The following is a 19,254-nucleotide window of genomic DNA, read 5'->3' on the forward strand; positions in this document are numbered from 1 at the left end:
CATGATTGAAAAAGATAAACTTAGTAAAGGTCATTATTTCATCTACAATTTCGTGTGAATAACGAACAATAATTTCATCATTTTCCACTGCTGGACCCCTGGTCTTGCGTGGCCTGAAGCCAGCGGTTTCAGGTCTTGCTACGCTGCGGTTTCTGGTACAAAATCATCATGGGACCCCAAAGTTTATCGGTTTTTCGAACTATGTGCCCTTGTCCATTGCCATTTCAGCTTCCTAACACGCTGAGCTATGTCGGTTACTCTGGTTCTCCTACGGATCTGGTTCACATAGAGAAACTCCTACCATAGTTCTTTGCGTCGCCCACTGAGTGACTCTGAGTTTTTATGTAAAATTTACGAGCTTTCTTATAGAAAAGTTACTTGAATTTTATTTCTTTCTAATAAAAATGCATAAAGTAGACAGTGAGTTCTGCTGAAACACCTTCATGTGCAATTAATTTACATTTTGTGCAATTAATTTTAATCACGACTGCGCACAGTCTGCAGTTGATATTAATTTAATTATGTTACGCCGACATAATTAATTTATTGAATAAACGATGATAAATGTTTAGGCTTAACATTTCAGGCTTAAATAATAATATAGAAATATGAACGGAGCGAGAATCGTGACCTTTTTAAGGCTACAGTACACTTGGTCCAATGGATTTGACAAAACATGCCGACCAGTTATAGGTACCTACTCGTATTTTAGGCGCATCTGTTTGGTAAATTGTACAACGTATTGCCTAATAAGTTTACTTGAAAATAATGTCACAACAATAATGTTCGGAGAAACTGCACTTTCCCTTAGCACAAAACATACTTCCAATGAAAATTTTCCCGAAAATTATTTTTTGTCGTGTCGGAAAGCTTCTTTGGAGTCCATTTTTTTTAAAGTGATAAAATCAAAAGTGTCGATTACTGCAAATAGAGTTACGAGGCCAGAAATCCAAGATATAATACACTTATTACACTTTATGGATTATCACATACTTGTGATAATTCATAAAGTGTGTCTGTCTGTTAAATGTGTCTGACAGATTTTCACGGTGCGATTTTAACATTTGGTACAGAGATAACTCTCAGCCCGGGGTAGGACATAGGCTACATATTTTCCTGGAAAATCAAGGAGTTCCAATAGAATTTTTGAAAAACTGAAATTCACACGGAAAAATTCGTGGGTATATTTGGTATGTATTTGGTACCGAGATAGCTTGCAACCGGAGACAGATATAGGCTACGAATATCCCGAAAATTAGAGTTCCCACGAGATTTTTGTGAAATCGAAACTTACGTGGACGAAGCTGCGGGCATCATATTTTAATCTACCTATACTTTATATCTTTTATTATAAAGAGGTAAAGTTTGTATGTTTGTTTGTAGGAAGTAACCTCAGGAACTACTGAACCGATTTTGAAAATACTGTCACCAGTAAAAAGGTACATTATTCGTGAGTGACATAGGCTATATTTTATTTTCAAAAAAATTTGAGATCCTTACGAAAATTGTGCGAACCCGTGCGAAGCCGGTGCGGGTCGCTAGTATTAAAATGAAAAGCTCAACCGAACTGGAAACCCGTTATCTTAAGAAGATTGACAAGACTTACTCCTTTAATTGTTTTTATTAGCATCACAAAGACCCTAATCAGACCGAAGCTTAACAAAGGACTGAGAAAATGTAATTTTGCAATTTTTCAATTACATTTTGTTGTTAAAAAGACTTGATGTCCTTACTCGCCTGATGTCGTCCGTCAACCTAGTGGGGGGTCTTCCAATGCGAGGTCCCTATTTGTGACCAAAATCCCAAATTGGGAGTTGGGACCCCAACGTCTATCGAATTTTCGAACTATGTGCCCTGTACATTTCCACTTTAGCTTCTATGAAAAATATATGCAGTTAAAAATTACCCACTCCTTAATTTTCGTGAACGTAATTGCACCTTCCCATCAAATTACTGTGCATGTATACTAATCACGGGACTATTTAAACTTTGACCTATCGACCCAGTTCGTATCTTTCAAGGTCTTTTTCAATTTCCGTGATTGTCAATTTAGATAATTATTTTTACGAGTACAAAATACTGATTGAAAGATAGGCTCTACACCGTACAATATACGTTCTACGCGTAACAAAATATTATGATTTATTCATTCTTCATATTCTGACTAAGCCCAGGTTTAACGCTTCTCAGACTGGTGTGAAGGTACTTTATTGGTCCCGTCCAGTGGTGCCTGATAAGGTAGAATCTCCTGATCTATTTCAGCAGATATAGCTGGCTGAGTTGCGCAAACGAGTTTGGTACCATAGCACAACCACCAGGCGATGCGTGGAACATCGTGAGGGTGGAAGAGTCCTATATAACCTCCGTAGTTCTCGGGCACGGTGGTATCCATGAGGATTTCCCCACGAAAAAAGCAAATCACTGAAAAACATGGCTTGCGACTGTTTTATTTTGTACGATTTAGACAAGAACAAGAAACAGGTATCTGTAACTTTGCAGTTGTGCATTCGTCTTGTTCCTTTTTTCCACTTCTAAGATAAACTTGAACCATAGTATTATAAATCAAAGAAGTCATAAAATAAGATTTTCTAACCGCAACTTTAAGTTGACTTTAAAGATAAACAAATCAAAGGAAATTTCTCGAAGGGAGATGTTTTCTCCAGCGCTAGATTTTTAGAGTTCCGTAACTCAAAAGGAGAAAAGAACCCTTTATAATAGGTCTCTTGACAGACACGAGAGACAGACAGGTTCGTTGACCTATAAACATGAAATTTGGCAGGTAAGTAGGTCGTATAGCACAAGTAAAGGAAAAAATCCGAAAACCGTGAATTTGTGATAATATTACCAACAAAAAAATGTGTTCACAAATAATACTTAGTTTACTAAATCACATAATATAGATGGCAACGTCCGTCACTAAGCTTTCATTATACTGGTTTGAAGTTTTCTGTACGATGGTGCGGAACCCTTCGTATGCAAGTCCGACTCGTACTTGACCGGTTTTTTATTACTTTTGTTTTTAATTATTTTTCTGCTTCATTGCGCGTCGCTAACCTATGTGTTTCTGCGAAAAACGACTTGTTGGTCAGTCAAGGCAAAATAAAATGTTTGTATACCATACAGTAGGATGTAGGTATATCTGTTGTATAGGTAGGTAGGTACGTTCTATAGTCACATCTACAGGTGCAAATTACAGGCATTCCATTACTTACCTTTTAGGTCGAGGCATTCTAATCTAGGTCTGAGCTCTAGGGCTTAGCTTTGTTCTCAGTTTTCACACAGAAAATACAGTTAAAACGGCGAGACTAAATCAATAACTTGCTAAAAATAATTTGGACTCTATACGTGGCCTAACGCGAATTGCATCTTTCAGAAAGAACCTCCTTGAAAATGGAATTCGAAAGGTCATAAGTTCATATTTTCGTAGATAACATATCTGTCTCTAAATCAAGATTTATGCTTAGTTCTGAAAGAAAAGTTTCCTAAAGAAAAGGAAAATTTTATTCACACTAACAGTATGCCATAGATATTTTACGTTTATCCTACAACCATAGAGATATTATTTCATCCAAGCGTACAACATATTTATTTACATAATATTGCGCTTGTGTACGTTTATGAATGAGCATAATTGTCATGAAAAATCTTTCTGTCTCTCTCGCACAGTGATTGATTATTGTTTTATTAGTATTCAGGTATTCATGTATTCATGCTTCATTGATTATAAGATGCCATGTCGCGGCGAAACTTGAAGAAACGGTCTATTGAAATAAGCAAGAATTTTGCAGAATAGGGATTTCAAGGGAATATTTACCTACTTACTAATGGCCTACAGCCAGGTCTTCGAACTTTGCCAATCCCAAAACGGAGAAAATTGAACAACAACTAAAATTCGGTCAATTGCGAGTCGGACTTGCATACGAAGGGTTCCGTACCATCTACAAGTGATAACACTTTTTATTCTGCTTTAGTTTTCATAGATGCCATTTTGAATTTTTTATTATTTATGGTTATAGCGGCAATAGAAATATACATTCTGTGAAAATTTCAACTCTCTACCTATTATGGTTAACGAGGTAGAGCCCGCTGGTGGACAGACGGACGGACGGAGTGACGGTAGAGGCTTAGTAATAGAGTCCCGTTGGCACACTTCGGTCACCGAACCCTAAAAATGCGAAGGCGGGTCGCTAGTGACGTTGTTTAATCCTTAGCCGCGGAACATCGTCGTGACGTAGATACTTTGCGTAACCTTTCGAAACCTATCCAACAAGTATTGCGGAAAATAATATTTTTAGACGATATATCAAAAACTATTAAGTATGCATAAAAATAAATAAAAATCTGTTTGCGAATGTGCAGGTAAATCCCTTTCATGTGGAAAATTGAAAAAACTAGGTAATTATATGTTTATGAACACATTTAAATATTTTTTTTTGTGATGTAACCACCAATTCATGGTTTTCGGACACACAGATAGACAGAAAGACATCGAAGTGATCCTGTAAGGGTTCCTTTTTTCCTTTTGAGGTACGGAACCCTAAAAGAGATGAGGAAATATCTAATTAATATCCAGACAACATAACAGATAATTCTATCTAAAAGATTCCTTTTATCTGAAAAGCCCAAATCCATTTCACACCGAATAATTTAAATTACTTACATTTTTTTTAAATTATTTTACGGCCCTGGATATGACTCCTTTAAGGCCTTTTAAATTACTTTGTACTGTAATATTTTGGAATTAAAAATGACTCACTGAAAGAGTTGGAGCGGTACTGGGAAGGCGTGGGCGGGCAGAGCACGTCACTGTTCAGGCTGCACACGCTGACGTCACGCAGCTCCCCGAGGGAAGACGAGCGGAGCGTCGGCAGCGAGAAGTTCACCTCCTTTGTCCTGGAACATAGATTGGATAAGTTCTTGTGTCCTATACAGGCTGTTATTTTGGCAGTACTCAGTTAGGTGAAAACTGAAATACAGAAAATTGATTTAAAGGTAGACTTCCATGGGTCACGGCGAAAGCGCTGTATCGAAGAATGCGACAAAAACCTTATTAAAAAATAACGATGTATTTTTTTTATAAAGTTGAAAACTAAAACCCGACTTCGAAACGCTAAATATTATAGTAAAATCTGGAAGATTTCTGTTAAAATGTTCGGTTTCAAAGTTACGCGGTCTTAAAAATTCACATACAAATCTTTGAGCCCCTGTAATTTTAAAACTACATATTTTTAAAAAAATCGAAAACACAACAGGCATATTAGTTTCTAGAATATGTCTGCAAAATTTCATGGACTTTGGGTGCTTAATATTCAAATGAAATTGGAACTACAATTGTATGGAGTGACGGAGAGAGCACTGTTAAATAAAAACAGGACATTTCGCTTGCAAAGCGGATATTCAAATCGCTGAAAAAAGTTAGGTTAAATAGTAAATACGTAATTGACGAACAACGAATTGGTTTGCTCCTACAATTATTTTGTGCTTTTCATTTACGTTCCGAAGTTAATTAACCCCCGACCCAAAAAGATGGGTGTTATAAGTTTGACGTGTGTTACCTGTGTATCTTTGTATCTGTGTATCTGTCTGTGGCATCGTAGCTCCTAAACTAATGAACCGATTTTAATTTAGTTTGTTTTTGTTTAAAAAGTGGCTTGATCAAGAGTGTTCTTAGTTATAATCCAAGAAAATCGGTTCAGCCGTTTGAAAGTTATCAGCTCTTTTCTAGTTACTGTAACCTTCACTTATCGGGGGTGTTATACATTTTTAATTTACACTTGTTTTATCTTTGAGGTAATAATAAAGTTACGCCCACTATGTGCGTGACATATGATAATTAAGTATGACGATAAAAGAGACAAAATTGATGTTTACATAATTAATAATAAAATAAACAATTATTATATACTATATAGGCTTCGGTCGCGCGCACTAAGGTCATGTCTGATGGAAAGTCATTATGCGTACTTGCCTAGTGTAGTAGACTCCAACTCGGTTTCTAGTGTTTTAGGGTTCCGTACCTCAAAAGGAAAAACGGAACCCTTATAGGATCACTTTGTTGCCTGTCTGTCCGTCTGTCCGTCTGTCGTGTCTGTCAAGAAAACCTATAGGGTACTTCCCGTTGACCAAGAATGAAAGGCAGGTAGGTAGGTCTTATAGTACAAGTAAAGGGAAAAATCCGAAAACCGTGAATCTATGGTTACATCACGAAAAAAAATTTTAACGTGTTCAATTTTCAAAGTAAGTAGTAAGATAACTATAGCAAGTGGAGTATCATATGAAAAAGCTTTGTCTGTACATTCCAAAACACATTTTTATTTATTTTATTAATTATTATTAATAATAAGTTTTGGATATATCGTGCAAAACCATCAAAATGTCGGAAATACCCGAGTGGGTATTTGCAACATTTTGACGGAACCCTCGGCGGCGAGTCTGACACGCACTTGTCCGGTTTTTTGTTATCAATCATCTTATAGCCCACATCCGCAGCCGTGGTCGTTTTTCGACGTGAACACTCACAAAAGATTACAGCGACACTTTGACCCTATATTTTACTCGTACATAAAAGAGCCCCAAGTTGAATGAACATAAGCTTCAGTGTAGTAAAACCCTTGTGTGGCCCACTTTGCTAATGAGGGTCGTAATTCCTCATGACATGGGCTACTATTATTCGCACAAATTACCTCAAAATGTAACGTATTCCTTTGAAATGCCAAGCTTTTACTCGTTTTGTCTAATAGTGATTGGCCATTGCAAAAATGACCGACCTGTTCCTTTACAAAAAATAAGTACCTAATACTTATTCAAAAAATATTAGTTGATATGATAAGTTATGAATGTCAATATTGGATAAAAAAAGTCCTTCTATCTACTAGCTATTCAAGCGATTTTGATGACATAGACTACTTTTTATCGCGCAAAATCAAAGAGTTCTCAAGGGATTTTTAAAGAATCTAAATCCACGCGGACGAAGTCGCAGACATTATCTAGTTTAATATATAACCATTCTATCATGAGTATTCCTCATGGATATCAATATTAAAAATCCTTTTTAATATCTTCGTTCATTATCGAGCACTAAAAAAAAAGGAAAAAATTATGAACAAAGACCCGGAAATTTTATCAAGCGTCGCAAGGACGGTCAATCAAAAGGAAAATCCTCGTCTTTAGCGATGAAAGCGAGCATTAATCAGTGGATTTTCTTATTACGTCTTATTGCTGTGTTATGCCGTTTCATGTTCTAATGGCAGATATAACTTTATGAGTCAACTGTGTTTATTTAACTGTAGGGTCCGTATTTTTAATTTAGAAAATTAAATATGAAAAGTGGATTGAACAAAATCCGCGCTGACGGTAAAACTAACGGCCATTTAATTATATAACATTTATTTAAACATCTTTTCGGCTAATTAAATCCACACCGACCAAGCTCATCTTATTCCTCCGAGTGTAAACTTTTCATTTTCATCAAATAATTTCGAATTCGATCACAGAGCTTTCAGGATTGGTGGCTCTCCGCCTAGAAGGTCTGGCAGCACTGAGCACTTGCTCTTTGACATCTACACTCCCGTACAATCCCGTACTCGCTCTATCTCGCTCAATGTGTCAAAGTCAAAGTCAAAATCATTCATTCAAAGTAGGTACAATTGCACTCATTTTGATGGTCGGCATTGTTAAATTTTTACGATATAAAGGTGATAATTAATTACGTAACTTAAAACTAAAGCTACGACGTAGCTCGTAAAAAGTCTACGCTTGGCGCTTAATTTGACATTTCCTGTGGAAGGAAATATCAATCCTGGCTAATTAATTACCATGATCAACCCATTGCCGCCCCACTACTGAGTACGGGTCTCCTCTCAGAATGAGAAGGGCTTAGGCCACAGTCTGCCACGCTGGCCCAATGCGGATTGGCAGACTTCACACACCTTTGAGAACATGGAGAGCTCTCAGGCATGCAGGTTTCCTCACGATGTTTTCCTTCACCGTTAAAGCAAGTGATATTTAATTGCTTAAAACGCACATAACTGAAAAGTTAGTGGTGCGTGCCCGGGATCGAACCCCCGACCTCCGATTCGGAGGCGGACGTTCTAACCACTAGGCTACCACAGCTTTTTTAATAATTAATTACCATTCTATTAGATTACGTAGCATCCCGGCCGGGTAAGAGAACTAGACGTTGTGAGTGCTATTTCTCTCTTTCACGGAATCACATCGCTTCATCACCATCAACCCATCGCCGGCTCATTACTAAGAACAGGTCTATTCTCATAGATAAATCTCTCCATAGTGCACCACCCTGCCCAACTTCGGATTGGCATACTTCACTTTGGGAAAATTATGTAGAACTCTCAGGCATGCAGGTTTCCTCACGATGTCTATAACTGTTCAAAACGCACATAACTTCGAAAGTTAGAGGTGCGTGCCCAAGTTCGAACCCCCGATCCCCAGAGACGGTAGGAGGCAGACATTCTAACCACTAGGATATTACATCACTTACTGTCAGTAAAATCAGTAAAACAAGTGTAAATTAAAAATTTATAACACCCCCGACAAGTGAAGGTTACAGTAATTAGAAAAGAGCTGATAACTTTCAAACGGCTGAACAGATTTTCTTGGATTATAGCTAAGAACACTCTCAATCAAACCTTTTAAACTAAATACCTAAGTTTAAATTGCTTCATTAGTTTAGGAGCTACGATGCCACAGACAGATACACACGTCAAACTTATAACCTATTTTTGCCCCTCTTTTTGGGTCGGGAGCAAAAATAGGTATAAAAGTGGTTGAAGTCGGGGGACCATCTATGTATTTATTTGGTACAGAGATAGCTCGCCCCTGGAGGCTACTTTTTGCCCCAAAAAATCCAAGAGTTTCCACGGGAATTAAAAAAACCTAAATACACGTAAATGAAGTCGCGAGATCATGAAGTAGTAAGGTATTAGTATAACTCCAAAATAAAAATAATGATATTTGTTTGGAAAACATTAAGTATTTCTTTGAAAATTGTTTCCATAGCGCACAAGAGTGCAAACAATACGTAGTGCAAACATTTTTCTTTATTTATCTGTCGGTATCCATTAGCTCGCTTCTACTTATTGCAAAGTTTATTTTCATTGATTCAGACCGTGAGGAAAATAAAATAAACCCGATAACTAAAGTACTGGTCATTGAGAAGGTAAAACAGTTATTATTCTCGTATTCGAATGGGTACTTATTTAAATTATACCTAATGTAAATATTCTCCAACGATATAATCAATTTGGAGTTATACGAGTAGGTATGTAATAACAGAAAAGGTACTTTTTATTCCCTTCTCCAAATAGAGTAAGTAGGTATTCGCTACGCTTGTAATATAGTTGTAATAACTTCAAATTCTAAACGGGTTTCAATGCGGTTTACTTACACAATCATGTAGAAAATTCCATGTGTATAAGTTTTATGCATGTTCACCCAGAGTTAGCTAGTAGGTATGTTAGCTACTCTGCCAAACCGCACTTTTTTATTTTTTGATTCTGATATAATTCAGGTCTTGACTGCAATCTCATCTGGTTCTGGTGGTAAGTGATGATGCAGTCTAAGATGGAAGCGGGCTATTCTGGAAGGGGTATTTATTAAACCCATACCCCTTTAGTTTCTATACAGCATCGTACCGAAACGCTAAATCGCTTGGCGGCATGGCTTTGCCGATAGGGTGGTAACTAGCCACGGCCGAAGCCTCCCACCAGACCAAGCCAGAAAAGAAATTATAAAATTCCAAACCCCGGCCGGGAATCGAACCCGGGTCCTCTCTTACCACTGTGCCAGGGAGGTCGACAATCGACATAGATAGGTACACTTTGCGAGCGTGGTGTACTATGGCTTAGACCTTTTCTCATTCTAAGAGGAGATCCGTGCTCAGTAGTGAGCCAACGATGTGTGGATCATGATTATGAGGATAATCATAGGAATTGGACACAAAGATGATTTTTACTATTATGGTGAACTAGATGATGACAACTTCATGCGTCGTCGAGGTTTTTTAAAAATTCTGTAGGGTTTTTTTTTATATTCCGCAATAAAAAGTAATAGTACTAAATTCAGTTTATGGTGTTACAATAAACTCACTGTAACTATTTACGTGTCTACTATAACATAATGATGTAACGTTTACCCAATGCATTATTAACTATTAACTACGATATTAGTGTTTCTCCACTTTTCCTTAGCCAACAGTAAGTTATTTACTTATAGCTATAAATTAAGAATGTTATTGTTAGGTCCAGTATTATAAAGTTCGCCTAAAATAGTTTGGAGAGTTACATATCTTCCAATAGAGCAAACGAAGTACTTACATGTCTTCTATAACATGATGATGTAACTATAACGTTTACCCAATGCATTATCCGAGCAAATTGCCAATTTAGAATAGGAAAATAAAAAATGCTATAGCCTTAATATAATAGAGGTAGGTATCCTATTAAGTAGGACATTATTGTTTTTCCACTTTTCCTTTGCTAACAGTAAGTTAGATGGGTCTATAAATTAAGAATGTTATTGTTGGGTCCAATATTTAAAGCTCGCCTAAAATAGTTTGGAGAGGTACTTACATAGCCTACAATACAGCAAAGGTATAAAGTTCGCTAAAGTACGATCGTAAAGATTCATCACACCCTTATTACAGATAGGGCACATACTTATTACCTAAATATATACAGTTATCGCCCAACATAATAATCCCTTATTAAATATTTTAGGGTTCCCTGCCCGAAATGTGTCAACGGTAGCCTACTAAGCCTCCACTGTCCGTCGACACGGTGAGTGGCGGACAGACGGACAGACACACAGACAAACAGACAGACAGACAGATAGTGCCACATACTGCCTCATAGTCATTTATTATTTGGGTAATAATTTACTGTACAAAATCCTATAGGTTAAAGTTGTTTTCAGACAATACGTAGATGCTTATGGGAAGATGTGATGGAGGTAATGTTATGTTAGTTTTACCATTGTTTCTGGAATTACTACAATTTGATACTTACAGATAACACGAAGCCGGGACGTCATATGGTGGGTAGACCAGGATAGGCGGAGAAGGGACCGGGCTGGGGCTATTCTTGCGTCGCCTCGCACAGAAGACTCCCGCCATCACGATCAGCAGTACCAACGCTGCGCTTGCGCCGCCCAGAGCTACTAGTGCTGCTTCTGTTGAAAGTGAACCATCTTAAAATTTACTATTCTATGGCCTCATCTGGATCACAGCTGAATATCAGCGTCATTCATTTTATGCGTGTTGATGCATATGATGCAGGGCATTATGCTGAGCTGTACTCGTTTTTGGGTGGTGTCACAGATGAAAATGTAACATTTGTAAGCTTTGACACCAACAACAAATAAATGCATTTTTTTCTTTATTTATTTCTTTCTTACTTCAGCTATTCACATATCCTCTGCTACAGGAAAAGTCACAAGCAGTTAGTGGTCAGTTTGACAAGGGATCTTCACACAATGCATGACATCTCAAGTATAGTACAGCCTTCCGAACCTGGCCCTTTTAACAAGCAAACTATAAGCTTCTTGAAATCTTCGTCGAAACTTTTCATAATAGAATATTATCCGAAACGACTACGGGTGCCATAACTTTTTCGTAGAGTGGAGTTTGGTGGAGAGAGAGAGTTTGGTGGAACGTGGCAAGATTACTTTAGATAGATAGATAGATAGATAGATAGATAGATAGAACACTTTATTGCACACAAAAACACATGTAATGGATCACAACACAGAAAGAAGAAAACAGAAAAAACAATTGTGTGCAAAGGCGGCCTTATTGCTTGGAGCAATCTCTAGCAATCTCTACTTTACTGTTTAGGGTTCCGTATCCGAAGCAGTGGTAGTTGCATTTGACGATTCCAAAGTACTCATAAAAGTTTAATTGAATAAAAAAGATTTCTACTAAGTGTGCCACTGGGACTCTATTACTAAACCTCCGCTATACGTCCGTCTCTCCGTCCGTCCGTCTGTCCATCAGAGGGCTTTATCTATATCATGAACCGTAATAAATAGAGAGTTGAAATTTTCACTGAGTGTGTATTTCTATTGCTGCTATAACAACAAAAAATAAAAACACCAAGATTGGGAATCACCACAATTACCTAATTGCCCCATTTATCTCATTTTTTGTGCTAAAGATCAGAGCGGTTATCTAGCACGGAAATGCACCCAATACTTATTCTGGCAACATTCTACGCCAGCTTATTTTGTACAGTGATCAGATTAGGCTAGCTATAGGTTTTTAACCCCCGACCCAAAAAGAGGGGTGTTATAAGTTTGACGTGTGTATATACTGTGTATATATACTGTCTGTGGCATCGAAGCGCCTAAACGAATGAACCGATTTTAATTTACTTTTTTTTATTTGAAAGGTGGCTTGATCGAGAGTATTCTTAGCTATAATCCAAAAAAAATGGTTCAGCCGTTTAAAAGTTATCAGCTCTTTTCTAGTTTTCTTGTAACTTTGTAACAGACTGTTAGGTTCATAATATAATGTTAATTAACAAATGACTAGCTGTCAAGATGGACGTTGCCTAGATACATAATTATTTATTTGAAAATGATGTTTTGGAAAACTCAGACAATTACTTTGTCGGGGGTGTTATAAATTTTTAATTTACACTTGTATTGTAATATTTTTAATAAACGTTAATATAACAGTAGATATAATATACCTAGCTATTAGGTATATTGAAATGCCAGTAAATTCAATTACTCAATATCGTATGCTGCACTGCCATTTATCAAAGTGTGGCCAATCAGTAATTGATAGTTGATACACAATTTGATGTATTGAAATGCAAATTGGAATCAGTGATTGCATAGTGTGTAAAAGGCAAAGTTCGTAGGGTGTCCAAATCTGACAAAGCCCAGGAATTTTTTTCTGTCGACTTCATTTGCTTTGTACAGTTTAGCCATGTTCCAAAAAGAGTAGAAAAAGTTGCACGTCATTTACCTAAATAACCACTCAATTGATATTTTCCCAGAACTCTACCCAAAGATTTCAAACCCATATAGCATATAGCCTCCTATGGGCTTATCTATAATAAAATATAATTTTAGATACAAGTATGCTGATTGTTGGGATTTTAGAGGTAATCAATCCCATGATGAGTTTGAGCTCCTATTATATATCAATTACCTACCCGAATTTGCCAAGCTTGTTATGTTATGTGCTTTTTTCAGATACTTATCGTGGGACGTGATTGAATTTTTAATCAGAGAAAAGCATTGCAAGGGGGTTGAAATAAATTAATTTGTTGATACGCTTTCTACATTTTAAGCTTAAAAATTGCAACTACAAGATAATCAGCGAAAGCTGGAAGTAATATTTGTCTATGCTTAGAACAAAGCTTAAGTTTGCCGACTAATCTTAAGTTTGACTAGGCGTTATTACGTGACAAGTGTAAATTAAAAAATTATAAAACCCCTTTCAAGTAAAGGTTACAGTAACTAGAAAAGAGCTTATAACTTTCAAACGGCTGAACCAATTTTCTTGAATTATAGCTAAGATCACTCTCGATCAAGCCACCTTTGAAACAAAAAAACTAAATTAAAATCGGTTCATTAGTTTAGGAGTTACGATGCCACAGACACATACACAGATACACACGTCAGACTTATAACACCCCTCTTTTTGGGTAGGGGGTTAAAAAGGAAACAACGTACACAGAGTCAGTATTTCATATGCAACATAAAGCTGACTTTAAAGTTGAATATCCTGTTTAAGAGTGGAGTATTTTTCGCGTAACGAGGTCCAATTTATCGTCAACACTAACGTGAGCCGAAATAGTGTTATATACTAAGTATGTACTTTCTCCAAATTATAGTTTTCAACTATCTGCCGCGTAATCTAAGGTTACGAGTCCCGAGAATATACTCCACCCTATTTACTAAAAGCCTTGTTCTGTTACAAAATTCATGGCTTGACTGAGTTCCAAGCTGTAAAAACGTTTATTGGTTTCTTTTTATTTGACCACTACCATAAGTAGTCGTCTATGTCAGTAAGTACACTTTATCATAGCCGTGATAGCTTAGCGGTTAAGACGTTCGCCTTTTATTCAGGAGGTCGGAGGTTCGATCCTGGGCAAAAACATCTGACTTTTCGGAGTTACACGCGTCTTACTAAAGCCATTAAGAGGGCTCTCTCCGTCACTCGTTTCATACAAACGTAGTTCTTATTTCATTTGAATATCAAGCAACCAAAGTCCATGAAATTTTGCAGGTATATTCTAGAAACTAATATCTATGTCTGTGGTTTTCCAGATTTCTGTTAAAATATTCAGTTTCAAAGTTACGCGGTCTTAAAAATTTCATACAAATCTTTGAGCCCCTGTTATTTTAAAACTACATATTTTTAGAAAAATCTAAAACACCACAGACACAGATATTAGTTTCTAGAATATGTCTGCAAAATTTCATTGACTTTGGTCGCTTAATATTCAAATGAAATTGGAACTACGATTGTATGAAACGAGTGACGGAGAGAGCCCTGTTAAATATCGCTCGCTTTGACGGTGAAGGGAAACTACGTGAGGAAACCTGCATGCATGAAAGTTCTCCACAAAGTTTTCAAAGGTATGTGAAGTCTGCCAATCCGCACTTGGCCAGCGTGGCGGACTGTGGCATTAACCTTTTTTGGTGTTGATAATGATGATGATGTGACATTTTATCATTAAATTAACCCTCAAAAGTACATATAGGTTTGATTGCGCGGTTACAAAGTTGAGATTGGAGACAAATATATTTTTTTTTAATTCAATTAAAACTTTTCCAAGTAGGTACTGTTGAATGCAACTTGACACGCCCTCTTTTGTCAATGTAGGCTTGGTGGTTTGTGGTGTAAATGAACCTTAAATCAATCTGGCGGCGACTGCCTCATAAAATCTTGTGATTTACAAAATAGCTAACGTAGGTCCCTTATAAAGGAAAACCATGCATATTTTACAATAAAACGAGCAAGTAGGTAGGTACTGGGAAACTTTGCGCTCTACTTCGAAAATAAATGATGAAATAAAGTCTTGTTATTATTTCGCTTATGTATACACCTGCCGATCATAATAATATTGTTGTGTTCGTAATTTTCCTACAAAACATAAATATGACACGGCCGTTAACTTTTTATGAGGTTCATTTATTATATTTTTGCAGGCATCACGGCGTTATTTAAATCTGACTTTAATATTAATACTACCAGCTTCTTTACACATATTATTTATAAGACCTCTAGCTGATGCCCGCCATTTCGCCCGCGTAGATTTGGGTTTTTTTAAAATCCCGTGGGAACTCTTTGATTTTTCGGGACAAAAAGTAGCCTATATCACTCTCCAGGTCTCTAATTTTATTCCCTTGCCAGAAGTCACATCGATCCGTTGCTCCGTTTGTTTATAACAAGACAATTATTAGTATCTGCCATACCAGAAAAATCAACGTAATGCTGAAAATGCTTGTTCAAAATACGAAAATACTTAGGTACTATTCTACTATACTCATAGATATTCGGTCATAAGTTGAGTGGTTTTAAGTTATTTTGCTTTGACAGCTGTTAACACCGTAATTTAACAAAAGGCCGAGTCAGGCAACAATAGTTCATCAAAATGCAGCTGTACGTATTGCATATTCAATTGGCTGTTGGCCTGCCACAAAATGTAAAGCGCAAGCTGTACCAAATAATATTTTACCTCTATGTATTTTACAGAGGAATTTTGACGTTCTGACAGTTTTTATGTTAGAAACTTGGGAAATTATTAAAATGTGAAAAATTGACAGTTGTAAGTGAATTTGCAGTTTGCGAAATCATTGATAGGTAGTTTTTATATGGCTATAAAGATAAATACCTACCTACAGCTTCCAAGTTCGTTGATAGGAAAAGTTAGAAAAAGCGAGTTTGCTTCCAATAGCCCAAATTAAAAACAAAGTATTGTAATAAGTGTCACTATTTATATAACTAGAAGAAAAGTTATATTTCGATTCATTTCAGGTACTTAAGTATTTTGTTTGTGTAGGCACTAGCCAGAATAGATGATACAAAGTGAAAAATCTAACGCCAATATTTAGTCAAGGGAAACTAGGTATTAAGCTTTGCAAAAACTCCCGGGCTAGTTTTCCGGGAATTGTGCCGAGGCTGAGGTTATTTGTTTAAATTCCCTGGGCTATAGGTAGCTTTAAAAAATAAATTTCAATAAAGCTTGTAGCAAACCTAATCTAAAATACTACTGTACAAAATAACTTTCAATAAAACTTGTAGCAAACCTAATCTAAATTACTACTGTACTGTGCTTAACCTGTCTGGAATGGTGCCAAGAATAGTTTGGTGCATTTTCGTACAAAACAGCCAAGCCGGTTCTTTGCACAGTAATGAATAAAAATAGTTCAAGTGTGAGTCAGACAAGCACACGCAGGATTCCGTACAAAATATAACACTATGTACTTTTTTATTTCCATGTCGGGCCATTTTGAATTTCTTAGTTTTTTATTATTTTTTGCTAACGCGATAAGTAATACAAATACACTCTGTGAAATTTCAAGTCTATACTTATGAGATAATCCAGCCTGTTAACAGGCAGATGAGCAGACGGACGGAAAGCGGAGTGGCGGAGGCTTAGTAATAAAAGCACTTCTGGAATCAACAACAACACACGGTTAGTATTTCTTTGCGTACCTCTTAAATTGATAGCATTGGCAATAGAAAACTCAGACACAGTGGTGACGCTCGTGGGCTGTTCGTATCTTGGGTTTGAGGTAGAGGGCTCCACCAAGGCTTCCACCTGGATGGGAGTCACTGGATCATCACTTTCCACCGGCTTATAGTAGTTCTCTTGCGGCACTTCAGGCTCTTCGGGGTCAGGATAGTTACCGTAATCTATAAAAGAGCGTTTAGTTAATATTACTTACAGACACTTATTGACACACTAGGCGATGCCCACAGCTTCGCCCGCGTGGATTGGTCAGATCCCCTGCAGCACCAGGATTGAGGAGTTGGAATCCAATTTTATCATGAAACAATGTCGCAAAGTTTTCTTAACAATTATAAAAAAATTTACACAAATCGGTTCAGAAATCTCGGAGATATCAGTGTAACATAGGTAGAAAAACACAACTCCTCCATTTTTCAAAGTCGGTTAAAAAAGGAGCCTATGTTACTCCTTGGTTAATCCTTTATTTGTCTGTGAAAGTCCCGTCAAAATAGGTTTAGCCATTCCGATGATTCGCCTGTTCAAACAGACACCACACTTCAATTTTATTTATTAGTACATATATATATAGAATATAGATATCCATATTCGACTGTGGTGATAGTCTATTGGTTATGATGTCGACAGCCTTCTATCCGGCAGGTCGGGGGTTCGATCCCGGGTATGCATCTTACACTTGTCGGGATTATGTGTACTTTAAACGATTAAATATCACTTGCTTTAACGGTGAAGAAAAACATCACGAGGAAACCTGCATGCCTAAGAGTTCACCATAATGTTCTCAAACGTATGTGCGTAGTCTGCCAATCCGAATTTGGCTTAATTATGGCTAAACCTTTCTAATACTGAGAGGAGACTAGTACTCTGCAGTAAGCTGGTGATGGATTGAACATGATGATCATAATACATGTATCACACTAATCACACTATCACACTAATATTATAAAGGAGAAAGTTTGTGTGTGTGTGTGTGTGTATGTTTGTTACTCCTTCACGCAAAAACTACTGGACGGATTGGGCTGAAATATAGAATGGAGATAGATTATACCCTGGATTAGCACATAGGCTACTTTTTATCCCGGAAAATCAAAGAGTTCCCACGGGAATTTAAAAAAACCTACATCCACGCGACCGAAGTCGCGGGTATCAGCTAGTGTATAATAATCGACTCCTTGAGGTATGACCTTCTTAATCTTAATTAACAATGAACAGTAGGTATAGCACTTTATCTTTTTAACAAGGTCTGAAGGGGACGAGCACTTAACTATGCGTCTTCCTAATTAATTTATTACCGACCTCATCGAAAAGTCTCTCCAATTATCCTTAATTTTAATAACCTAAATAATACTCGGGATATAAAATTAGAACTTTACGTTATCAAATTTTAATTATCTTAATTGATCGATGATTCATTCAATCAGTCACTTTTTCTTTTTGTATATTTAGATTAGCTTACGCCTGTGACTTTGTCTGCACGGACTAAACGAATTTCAACCCCCTATTGTACACCCTTCCATCCATCCATCCATCAGCCTGTATGCGTCCACTGCTGGACATAGGCCTTTCCAAGAGCGCGCCACCAAACACGGTCCTCCGCCTTCCTCATCCACCCGCTCCCCGCCACCTTCTTCAGGTCATCGGTCCAGCGGGCAGGAGGTCGTCCCACACTGCGCTTACCGGTACGCGGTCTCCACTCCAGAACACGTCTGCCCCATCGGCCGTCGGTTCTGCGACAGACATGACCTGCCCATTGCCACTTCAGCTTGCTAATCCTTTGAGCTATGTTGTACACCCTTAGGAGTTGAGTTTTCGAAAATCTTTTCTAAGCGGATGTACACGTCACAGTTATAGCTATCTTCATGCCTTTCAGCCAGAACTGTCTAGTAGTTTGAGTTGTGCGTTGATGGACCAGTCGGTCAGTCACCTTTTCCTTTTATATATTGCAGCAACATATAGATGCCCGCAACATCGTCTGCGTGGATTTAGTTTTTTTTAAATCCTGTGGGAACTCTTTGATTTTCCAGGATAAAAAGTTGCTAATGTCAATTTCCGGAATGCAAGCTACCTCTGTACCTTTCACAAAATTCGGTCAAACAGGTGGGCTTTTAAGAATCCCGTGGGAACTCTTTGATTTTCCGAGATAAAAAGTAGCCTATGTCCTTCCCCGGGATGTAAGCTAGCTCTGTACCAAATTTCATCAAAATTGGTTAAACAGTTGGACCGTGAAAAGGTAGCAGACAAACAAACAGAGAGATAGACAGACAGACACTCTTTCCCATTTATAATATTAGTATGGATATTAGTATGGATGGATATGGATGGATATAGAAAAATGAATAATGATTGAAACTCACCAGAGCCGTAGGGATCACTAGAATCCTTTAATATTTCTATAGGGGCAATCGGCGCATACCACGGTCTTATTGAGTAGACCTTCTTGCTGTTCACCGTCCGCTCCACATCATCAGCATCCTTATAACTTGCTGGAGACAAGTTTAACATCTCTAAACATCTGATGAGACCTGCA

General features: G+C 37.4%; 1 protein-coding gene and 1 long non-coding RNA gene across 2 annotated transcripts in view; one reads left to right on the plus strand and one right to left on the minus strand.

Moving 5' to 3' along the window:
• Positions 1 to 19,254, minus strand: part of LOC123873611 (synaptotagmin-15-like) — a 61,177-nt gene that overhangs the window by 21,331 nt on the left and 20,592 nt on the right. Inside the window, exons 2-5 of the mRNA XM_045918531.1 lie at positions 19,082 to 19,249; positions 16,694 to 16,894; positions 11,025 to 11,187; positions 4,757 to 4,893 (exon numbers count right to left, since the gene is read on the minus strand). Coding sequence (XP_045774487.1) covers positions 4,757 to 4,893; positions 11,025 to 11,187; positions 16,694 to 16,894; positions 19,082 to 19,229 — 649 coding nt within the window. The 5' untranslated portion in view covers positions 19,230 to 19,249. The remainder of the gene's footprint in view (positions 1 to 4,756; positions 4,894 to 11,024; positions 11,188 to 16,693; positions 16,895 to 19,081; positions 19,250 to 19,254) is intronic.
• LOC123873619 lies at positions 1,359 to 11,182 on the plus strand. The gene is made up of 3 exons (XR_006797720.1): positions 1,359 to 1,507; positions 8,939 to 8,944; positions 11,171 to 11,182. It is a non-coding gene; the product is annotated as an uncharacterized LOC123873619 (long non-coding RNA).

Source organism: Maniola jurtina, chromosome 17, assembly GCF_905333055.1.
Source record: "Maniola jurtina chromosome 17, ilManJurt1.1, whole genome shotgun sequence".
In the NCBI taxonomy this organism is placed as follows: domain Eukaryota; kingdom Metazoa; phylum Arthropoda; class Insecta; order Lepidoptera; family Nymphalidae; genus Maniola; species Maniola jurtina.